Here is an 11,272-nt window from a genome sequence, read left to right as displayed (position 1 = left end):
AAAAATCAAAAAATGTAAACTGTAAATTTATAAGTATTACTATATCAATGATAATTCATGTCAGCACAAAAAGTGCCGACTACTGGGCTTGTGATACCGTCGGGGAAATAAATCTCCACCGGCAGTTGCATCGATCCAGTGGCTGTAAATAAACTCATCACAGTTACCAGGACTAACTTTAGTAAATACGCCAGACGCGAGTTTCTTCTACAAGAGACTCATCAGTGACGCTCGAATCCAAAAAAAGTTTTAAAGGCCAAATAGAGTACGAAGTTGAAGAGCATTGAGAACCAAAATTCATAAAAGTTTTGCAAATTACAGATAAGGTGATCTATGCCTGAGGTAGAAAAGCTTTAGTGTTGCAAAAAATTCAAAAACTTGTAAACAGTAAATTTATAAGTATATCCATATCATTGACAATTAATGTCAGCACTAAAAAACAAAAATGTCATATTTAATATGTGAAATAAAGTATTCGTCTGGAAATCAAAATAATTAAATGCATTAATACGATATTAAATTAATAATTACTTTGCATATAATACAGTTGTATGGTGTGTTTTTTTCATACCTGAGGGTACGTCGCAGTTGGTTCCAATAAATCCCTGTTTGCATGTACAGGTATAGCTGTTTGAGTTCATTGGACTGTAACATGAGCCATGAACACACGGATTATTCTCACATCCTATGAATAAAAATAACATTTATTAATATCTGTGATCATTGTAACGAGTGTTTAAAAAACATGACTTCTTTATAGGTTAGATAATACTTGGTCGTGTTTTATGAACATTTAATCCCAAGGCGAAGCCGAGGGCTTAAATCTTCATAAAACATGACCAAGTGTTGTCTGACCAGTTTGAACATATTCACACATTCGTGTGACCTTACAATATTATCCTTCCCATTGTAATATTCAAACCTTAATAACAGTTCACTTTTTAAAATGAACTAAATATTAAACATAGATAATTATCATTTCAATAGATGGAATGAAAAAGCTCGGACATAGTTTGTGAGGACCGAATTGTAGATAAATTGATTTTCTTCTGCTTCAGGTAAAATTTAATACTTATATCTCTTGATTTTTTTATATTTTTTTTTAAACACAATTTTATATAAATCCCCTTTTTGAATTTGACTTTTTTTAAAACAAATATTTAAATTCAGACCATTCAACATTTAATGCTTACTTTTTATTGATAAATGTATGTGTATTGTGTTTTTCCGGAAAAAAATCTTTACTTTAAATATGCAGTCTGGCATTGTTTCCTTGAAAGAAAAAAAATCCCTCAAATGTCAGGTATATAAATTAAATTAATTTTATTTGACCTACATCCTTAGCCAAATTGTTTTCGTTTATTTTTATATGTGTACTGTTCGAAAATGTATGAAAATGTTTTGATTTTAAATTAGTTCTTTTATCTTTAATCAGTAGGCTCTAGATCTTTTCAAATGGAAAATGCCTGATGGGATTGTACACTTCGTTAGTGCAGTTTTTAAGAGTTCACTTTCATTATTAACTGACAATAAAAAGTCATTCATATATAGCATTTCATAGTGCATGGAACACCATGTACTATGAAAATTATGGGGGAAAAACTGACTTTCCATTGGACGAGAAGGGGTGAGTATGTTCTAATAGCTATTTATTGTATAAATTGGACGTTAGATTATTATGCCATTGGCAATTATATCACAAACATTCATCTTTGTCTATCGTATTGTTGATCAACACCGACTGTAAAAATAAATACATATACATACAAATTAATTTTAACATTTACTGGACTATTTGCACGGAATGTTATAGTGTTTGCTTTTCACTTATAATCTTATTTAACACGTGTCAACCAAATTGAAAAAAAATATATTGAATCTGTTTACTTTGGTATAGACTATATGTGATAAGCTCCTAAAAAGTTGAGACTTTCCAAAGGGTACATAACACTTGAAAGAGTTTACGGATGCGGATATTTGAAATATATTGAGATTATTAGATTCATATACTTCATAACTAAGCATCAACTTTAATCAATGTCTTTTACTCAATTATGGATTTTTTTTAAATCAATTTTGTGCATATTCAATTGGTTTTAAGTAAAACAAATGCAGAACCATTAAATGGTCATATTTTCTTAAGAATGACATTCTCTAAATGGAATAATATCATGAAATGAGAATTAAAAAATCCAGTCGCGAAAAATAAGGAATCGATAAATATTTGATATTTGAGCACCCTTTCAAACACAACAAGAATTATAGTATTTTCATAAAAAGGCCTTGCTCATGTAGCACATCTTTGACATATACCGATCACTTTTATCCTAGAGTGTCTGTGATGCTTACCAAACTGCCGAACTTTTAGATAATCTTAATATACTATGATACGCATATACACAAAAACATATTTTAAACAATATCATATAAGGAAACGAATTGCCTTTTTTGAAATAGTTAACAACTTGGCCACAGTTACAAAAACGATAATTAGATATACTTTTAACCGACCTGTTCCAATTGATTCTAATGTTATATTGAATCCCTTTGCGGTCGCCTTATCACTTCCCACAAAACTGTCAAATTTAATTATCATTGTATTCATTTCTCCCTCGGAAGATGTATCCCAGACTTCATGGTCCGTAGTACCACATCGCCTAAAAATAAAACACTGTTGATAAGCATAAAAACTTTAGAAATTGCAGTATCATTTGTTGGACGATTTGTTTTTAAAAAACTCAGGTAATGAACATCAGTAATTAATTAATTGCAATGATCATGAAAGGTTGAAGGTCACAACGTAGTTCACTACATATTTCTGCACGCTTATAGCATTCTAAACGATAAGAATTTGACTGCGACTGTGTTATGCCTCTTTGTAAGATTCACCTTCAATATTTGTTTGAATATTTTAATAATTTCATTGTTAATTTAACAACATAAGCAATTATCTTATATGACTTTGTTCCATACATATAGATTACATAACGTACTCTGGACCTTTGTTGGCAAGGAGGTAATAAACCATTTCTATCCAGTGATAGCAAGTATTTTTGTTATGGCTTACATCCATATCGGTAACAGTTGCTCTTATATGGTTGCCAGGATCTCCCTGTAAAATGATTAAGACTTTAAATAACCCATTCAAGCAAGTATTTGGATTATAATTTGCTTAACTTGACGTGTATTTCGTCTACATAAATATAAGTAAGAAGCAGTGATATGAGTGCCAATAACACAACTATTCATTCAAGTCACAATTTATAAAAGTCAAAATAAAATATGGGTTAAAGTATGGCCTTCAACACGGAGCCTTGGACAAACACCGAACAACCAAAAACATAGTATTCATAATTTACATACAACAGTTGCTATATCTTTAAAAAAAAAAATAGGAACCTCTGAAACTATTTTTAACAGTAGATCAAATTCATTAATCAAAGGTAATAATCAAAGGATACAAATATCGCTCTGAAATCTTCACAAATACCTCTGTTAACATGTATTCAATACTATACTCACATATAAAAACAAAACTTACTTCTGCCTATTAAATATATTTTTATGTGATTTAAGTTGTTTAACAATACCTACCTGTATGAACCATACACACTTCAAACCGGTGTCATAATTCGATGGGTAATTTGGTGACGTCAGAAAAAATGTTTCACCACCTGCTATATTAATAGTACCTCCACAATTGGCTGAAATCAGTATTAATACATTCCTATGTCATTTCAATAATTCAAAATAACCGCCGTTTCTATCATATACAACATCAATTTCTAAATCAATTAATGATTCGTTTTTATCTTAAATGTTTGCGTTAATTCTATGAATCATTACTTTTTCAAGTTTCAAATCTTACCCTTTTTTCAACTTTTATCCATACATGAAAAATAATATCCCAATGCTACAAAAATCTATGAATAAATTTATTAACTGGGTTGATTATACTGCTGGAAGACTGTTAGTTTCCGGGTGTATCATCAGCTCAAGTCGGTGTCTAGTTACTAACATGACTATTATAATATAGAATATATATTAATACTAAACCCCCACTTTGATGAATAACGATTTACTAAGAAATTACAATTCCAAATCAATCAGGCAATACTGACTTAAATTGACTGTGCTATTCATTTTATTTCCCTTATTCAGATAGCTTCTAGCGTTTTTCCTTATCTGTAAATTCCTTACATTCAATTTTTTGTTTTTGAGTGTTCCAGATGATGATACATGCATAAATTTAAAGTACTTCTGAAGCAGGAATTATTTGAAGTTTTATTTTCACGAAAGAGAAAACACTGGATACTAGGATATACGAGAATATGTGTGCCAAACTTGTGTTAAACCGTTCTAAGTATGACAGTGCCAAGCAGGCATTGTTTGACTTACACTGGCGTCCGATCAAAGCCAGAATTACATTTAAAATCTTAACATATATGTACAACTGTCATGTAGGTAATGCACCGTCATATTTGATCAATTTGTTAAATCCTCAAGTGTCGAAACGTTCATTAAGGTCGTCAGAGTCATCTATTGGTTGTTATGCAGTCCCATATAACAAAAAGAAAACTTTTTCAGATAGAAGCTTTAGTACTATTGGGCCAAAATTGTGGAATGAACTAGGTACAAATGCAAGAAACTCTGAATCTTTGGATATTTTTAAATGTCGGTTGAAGACATTGTACTTCCAAAATTATTTTGAACTTTTCTGACTTTTTTCTTGTGTATCACAGTATAAATTTTCAATTTTTGGTATTGTACATACATATTGTATTTTTGTTTAGTATTTTTGTATTTTATATGTCATTTATGTACAACGCCATTGAATACATATTGTATATGTAGAAATAGGCGTTTAATTAAGTTTTCATGTTTCATGTTTCATTTCATTATATATGTAAAAGAAAAATGTTCAATGCATCACACTACGGGTGAAGGCACTATACATTCAGAATTTACATACAACTACTTTGATCAAGTTGTTGACAAACAGTGCCAGTTAAATCTGGAGGACAAGCACATGAACATGTTTGATCAACAAATCCTCCGTGCTGACAGGTAGGTGGTGAGACACACGAATCTAAAATAGAAGTACAGATAACATGTTATTGGGATAAATTTGAAAAATGGGGCAAGAAACCTCATGATCCTTATTTTCTAAATTATAAAATAACTGAAAATGCGGAAATAAGACCAATTACAAAAATATCGTTTGAAATTTTAACATAAAAGAATTATATCTTTTAAGAAGCTATGCCAATAAGAAATCTCTAACATTTGCAAACATTTTTTTCACTATAAACACATAACAAATAACAAATAAGAAATATGTTCGAAAGTTTTATTTCTTTTTGGAGATACCTTTATTTATGGTATGTATGGTGGTTTTTTTTGGTTTTTTTTCCTCTCATAGTTGATGTGTTTTCTTCGGTTTTAGTTTCATTTTGCATTGCTCTAATCATTTCGGTAAATTTTCTGATCATTGAGGGTTCGAAACATTCAAAATACTTCACTGTAAAAATGAATCCGAATAATTGTTTACGTATCTACATATCATGTATCACCCACTTTGTCAGAGAGTTTTTATTGTAAAACCACTCATACAGAACACGTAATAAACACTGACATAGGTTATATCTTTCAACAATTTAACAATATTATTGACGATTTTCTCTTACCAGTACATCCATAAGCTGCAGTAACATCAGCAATGTCATAAAAACTTAGAGTTTTACCAGTTCCTGCAAGAAATTCCTGTCTCCAGTCATGGAAGAATTCGGTTTTATCTCCATTTTTTGAGAATGACTAAAAACAGTAAAAAATATGCTGCCTTTAAAGAAATAAATCACAGTCTATTCATTTTATTACAAAAAATATTGATGCATCTAAAACAAAATAAAATTATGAGGGAAAAAGAAATTAATGATAATATTATCAACTTAGCACTTTTGTGTTATGAATAAGAAAGAAACACAAATATCATCGATCAATTAAAAAGAGCCACGTGTATGCAATATTTCTTAGGCAACAGTAGTCTATCAAGCCTCATCACATGGAAATCCATGAAGAAGACAAAGCGGCGCTAAAACTATAACCAAATGGAATCTTATAAACTCTATAAAAAAAAGCGAAACATAATAGGTCGAAACTGTTTTCGTTCCCTGCTATGCATACAGTATCTGCGATCCGCCACAACCAGTTAAAATGTCATGTTACATATTAAACTATTGTTATCTTTTCTAAAGACTTTAGATCTTTGTCTCAATAAACAATCATGCACATTATGCGAGCATCATATAATAATATAGCAAGCTTTGTGGCAGTTTACTGCTGAGCAGTTGATGATATATTGGAAAATTGATATCATAACGTTTGTCATAGGTTCTAGTTTGAAGTTGTCAATCTGTGTTAAGGAAGGAAGCAAACTGTCGTTTAGATCTCAAATTTAAATTGATATACGAAATGCCAACACTGACTAGAAAGCGAGTTTTAAATCAAAGTATTAATATTACCGCCAAAATATCAAAATTGTAATTAAATATTTTCCAGTTTGTCGTGTAATTTTTACAAAAATCACTTACTACTAGCTCCACCGGAGGATTACATTGAATCAATATATTTTAAAAGGAAACAGCTTATTGAATATTCCTATAGTCAGGAAATTTTTAAAAACATATTTTCCTGTAGAAAACAATTATGGGGGAACCTTAGAGCAATATTTAGTGATACATCTGGATGACTTTGTTATACATCTTTTTATATAAGGATTTATAAAATACACATTTTGTTTGAATATTACCATATAACAATGTTAATTTAGATTTTTGTTATGCTGAGTTTCAAATCAATTAAGTTTGACAAATCTTACATAATGTTCAATGTCGAAAGTGGATAAATGCGGACTTTACATCAATTCTGATAAAAACAAATCACGAAAGGCCTACATCAGCCCCCGTATCGGTCAGATAGGGTAATTAAGTGATAACTGTATTGTATTTGAAGCTTTTAGGACGTCCATCGGCAGTTTTACTGTCGCAAATTTAGTTTACCTGGCGACGCGTAGCGGAGACAGGTAAACGGTTATTTGCGACAGTAAAACTATCGAAGGACGTCCGCAAAGCTTTTTTCGTGAAAAAATATTGAAATCGTATGTGAGAATTCGGGTTTATAGTCTTCAACCACTGAATTTAATTTGAATTTCTTTTAAAATGTTGATGACAATCGATTAGAAATAAGTTTCCTATTTGACTTAATTCAAACAAGTACATTATTTGGTGCTCATTAGCTAGTATATATATTGTCTTTTAGAATACAACTGGTATATAAGGATCGTAATGGTGATATGTGGGTAAACTTATTGGTTTTCAGGAGTTAAATTGGCAGTGCGTCATCCTCACAATGGCTCCGATATTTACGATTGAAACATTAACTTGCGTAATGGGGATATAACTCTGACGAAGTAGAATTCTGACTGATTTATAAATGGGATGTTTTTCTTAGAAACAATGAAACAGACACCCGAAAATAAAAAAGAAATGCTGATTCTTAATAAGACTTACATACACACCATACATTATGTCGGATGCTGGATCAAAAGGAGTAAGGTCACTTGTTTGTCTTACATAGAAGTTAGATCCCGCTCCTTGAATAACATTATGCATATCAACAGTCATATAGTTGTTTCGGTCCTTTCGAGCCATTTCATGCCAAGAACCAATGGCATGTAGCATTTCATGCATAATTGTTCCTTGCTGTAAAAGTAACAATATATAATGAAATATCATAGGAAATTGAACCATTATATCATTCATAGTATCAGGTCCTATTTTTTTAATTTGCAGGGATATCCCCCGCCCCCTTGAACAAATGAACACGGACTTACAAAATCAAAATTGAAGTTATGTTTTTTCTCCTCGTGGAATTTGATAAAATCTAAATTCTGTAAAGATAATATTACACTCGAGCTCTTTCTATAAGTTCTATTCATACCTGTCTTTTTTTTCTCTTTTTTTTTAAGAATATTAGGTATCATTTCAATTATTTGAAAGATTTTCATTTAAATGAAATTATAAACTATATATAATGCTTTGAAAAGGACATATTGTTATATTTAAATGTTCCTTTGTGTCTTTTGCCTTTCTCTGATATAAAGACAATTGTATTCCTTGATGTAAATCATATTATATGAAATTAGAATAACAATGAAAATAATCATTGTCCTTATTGTCAAAGAAACAAAAACATAAATGTCCAATACATACGTTTACACAGCTGTTGGCCAACCCTATTATTTGTGGACTTTTCGAAATTTTACCAACATACGAAAAGCATTTTCTACAAGTAGTAAAAAATCAAATGATTAAAAGTATGGGTGTGAATAAAAACCTGTATATAAAGCTCTAACAGGCATTAAATAACGAGATATACTAGTGTTCACCATTGATTAGGTGTCCTTAAGTTATCACAGTTAAATCATGGTTTACTGTGGTATTGGACAGAGTTCTTACAGTCCGTTTAAAATTGGAACGTTTAAACTGATGCATCTTGAAGGGCTATTTTCAAAGATGATGTACGATAAAAAAAAATAAACAAAATAGCGACAACTATTCGTGTATACTCATGAGAACTAACTGTAAATCGAATGTTTAAATCTATTATATCATTGTTTACCTGTAGCAAAAAGTTTTCGTCTTTAATTCCAAATCAATTTGGGATTATATCATGAAATTTTACAAGTGAGAGGTTTAGTTAACTATAAAACGAGATTTAAACCACCGTTTTTTACTTTAAAGATATGACAGCTGCTGCTCATTCGTTTGAAGTGTTTGAGTTTTTGATTTTGCCACTTGATTATGGGCTTTCCGTTTTGAATTTTTCCGCGGAATTCAGCTTTTTTGTGGTTTTTCGTTTTTGGTAGAAGTTTACTATTTAGAATTTTGTTCAGAGATTCAATTTTTGTTACGATTTGATCACCGAAACAGCCTGGATATAACTATCAAGAATACCAGGCTTAGTCTGAGAGGCATGATTTTTTTATTGGTTGTTAATGGCTTTGAACTAGCTGTCAGATAACTGCGAGTGCTCTCAGATCTATTCATTGTGTCTTTTTGTGTCGGGATGTATAAGTACCCGGCCACGTCCACTTTTATTTTTTGTCTATCTGATGAGTTAAGCCTTTAGGGTTAAGGGTTGGGATCCCGCTAACATGTTTAACCCCGCCACATTATTTATGTATGTGCCTGTCCCAAGTCAGGAGCCTGTAATTCAGTGGTTGTCGTTTGTTTATGTGTTACATATTTGTTTTTCGTTCATTTTTTTACATAAATAAGGCCGTTAGTTTTCTCGCTTGAATTGTTTTACATTGTCTTATTGGGGCCTTTTATAGCTGACTATATGCGGTATGGGCTTTGCTCATTGTTGAAGGCCGTACGGTGACCTATAATTGGTAATGTTTGTGTCATTTTGGTCTTTTGTGGATAGTTGTCTCATTGGCAATCATACCACATCTTCTTTTTTATATTTACCGAGTTTCATAAATTCTTAGAATTGATATAACTAAGAAATAGATAACAAAAAGGCTGGAAATTTTTCAGATTTAACGTATTCAACTTCCTGCAGAGACGAATACAATGTGGTTCTCTTTACAAAATTATGTGGCTGTTTTTACTCTATGTTCAAGCTAGCGGTCGTCATATTCATAGCCTTACTGTGAAAATATTTCAGTGTGTGCTTAAAGTAAATAAATGAAGACAAAGTGAAAGGTTTTGACGCATGTACAACCAGTTCAACCCAACCACATGTTGTTCCTGTACAAAATCAGACTTTCTGGTATCTGCTTTCCTCAGAGTAAGCGTTACAGGAGTCGGGTAATGATGGTGTATGTAGTCTGCTATACGGTGCGGTATTGATTTTTGATTTTTGTTATCATTAGTGATAAGTTATTGGAATCTTTGACAAATGGAATAATGCTCCTATATAAACTCACCGATGAGTTATGAATTCAACGTAGTGAATATGAGTATTGGTGTCATATGGTATCCACTTTACACATGTTTTTTTATTAAACTCTGCTACTGCATCAATAATTTGTATTCTTTGTTTAGCATCTGCAAATACACAAATTGTCTTCATAATTTAATGTTTTAGGTGGCTTTTACAGAAGGAGAGGGAATAAGGAAACTACTGGGGTTAAGCTTTATCTATAAGGCGTATATGCCAAAGACGTTTTCTGAAATGATTTAGTAAACAGTATTTTGCTTGTAAAAAATGCCAACACAATTATACATCGGCAAAAAAATGACACTAATAATGTATTAAAAAGGATAATGAATAAGATAAACTAAATATATAACTATATTCATTGATAAAGGTGTCCTAGAAAACTAAGAGTCCTTATTCTATTGTCGAATATTAGAATTATTATATATCAGAATATTGTGTTTGAAATACTATAAAATGTAGAGAAAATAGATAAAGGAATTTAAAGAACAAGAAAAAATAAATAGCCGAACAAACAAAACTAATTAGATATAAAGACTAATTATAAATTATATCAACTAAAAACTGAACTATATAAATTGATAAAGATGTCCTAGAGATAGAACTGTAAGGGTCTGTTCGATTGTCGAATGATCAAATCATTAGTTGTTTTTAAGACTATAAGTGTTGGTTTAAGGTTAATATATGTTGCAAACTTTCGCAGTGAAAATCAATTATCAAAATCATCGGCACATATTCAATCAATTTGAAACATTAAATTTTGACATACATGCTTCATGGTGACAAATTTTCAAAATATCAGAAGAATTTGCCGACGTTTAAAAACTGATTTGGGAAATACCATACCAAGCTTACCAGAAGGAATAGAATAAACTCAAAATTAAACTGTACTGATTTCATCTGAATGTTACCTCTGTGTCGTCTCTTATGATTGCATTAAAAGCCATGCTCTCTTCAAAAACGTTACACTAGGGTATTTGACGCAATCAATAAATTTAAAAATTATACCATGAATATGAAATTGCAATATCTAAGACACTATCGATAAATTGACATTAACAGCCTGCAATACGAATATGGAACCGTAAGTTCTACGTCTTGATTAACGTGACCTTGGTATTGCGTGTTTCTCGTCGAATTACAGTTTGTATTGTCCTTAAATATCTTCTCCTTGTATTGTCATAATAAAAAATATTTCGAATGTACTCCGCGGAGTTTCAAATGAAAATCTGCGGCGGGTCAAAGACTTGTAATTCCATAAATC

The 11,272-nt window shown here is 31.0% G+C and overlaps 1 protein-coding gene and 1 long non-coding RNA gene across 2 annotated transcripts; both read right to left on the bottom strand.

Annotated features, from left to right (window-relative positions):
- Window positions 1-1,706: 1,706 nt before the first annotated feature.
- On the bottom strand, window positions 1,707-7,583 carry LOC134705700 (protein SpAN-like). Its single transcript, XM_063564420.1, has 7 exons — window positions 7,569-7,583; window positions 5,688-5,814; window positions 4,973-5,089; window positions 3,595-3,704; window positions 2,994-3,112; window positions 2,512-2,657; window positions 1,707-1,741 (listed from the first exon to the last, which is right to left on the bottom strand). Exons 1-7 carry the CDS (start codon window positions 7,581-7,583, stop codon window positions 1,707-1,709), a joined length of 669 nt encoding a protein of 222 aa, XP_063420490.1.
- Window positions 7,584-7,627: 44 nt separating this feature from the next.
- On the bottom strand, window positions 7,628-10,075 carry LOC134705015 (uncharacterized). The gene is made up of 3 exons (XR_010105462.1): window positions 9,995-10,075; window positions 8,271-8,343; window positions 7,628-7,760 (listed from the first exon to the last, which is right to left on the bottom strand). It is a non-coding gene; the product is annotated as an uncharacterized LOC134705015 (long non-coding RNA).
- Between the last annotated feature and the right edge of the window lie 1,197 nt (window positions 10,076-11,272).

This window comes from Mytilus trossulus, chromosome 2, assembly GCF_036588685.1.
Source record: "Mytilus trossulus isolate FHL-02 chromosome 2, PNRI_Mtr1.1.1.hap1, whole genome shotgun sequence".
Classification (NCBI taxonomy): domain Eukaryota; kingdom Metazoa; phylum Mollusca; class Bivalvia; order Mytilida; family Mytilidae; genus Mytilus; species Mytilus trossulus.
This window is presented reverse-complemented; position numbering and strand designations above follow the sequence as displayed.

Coding starts and splice junctions, on each gene's coding strand:
- LOC134705700 (XM_063564420.1), bottom strand. Junction 5,090..5,687: donor TGCAGCTTATGGATGTACTG/GTAAGAGAAAAT, acceptor CTTCTATTTTAG/ATTCGTGTGTCTCACCACCT. Junction 1,742..2,511: donor ATTAGAATCAATTGGAACAG/GTCGGTTAAAAG, acceptor TTATTTTTACAG/TCGGTGTTGATCAACAATAC.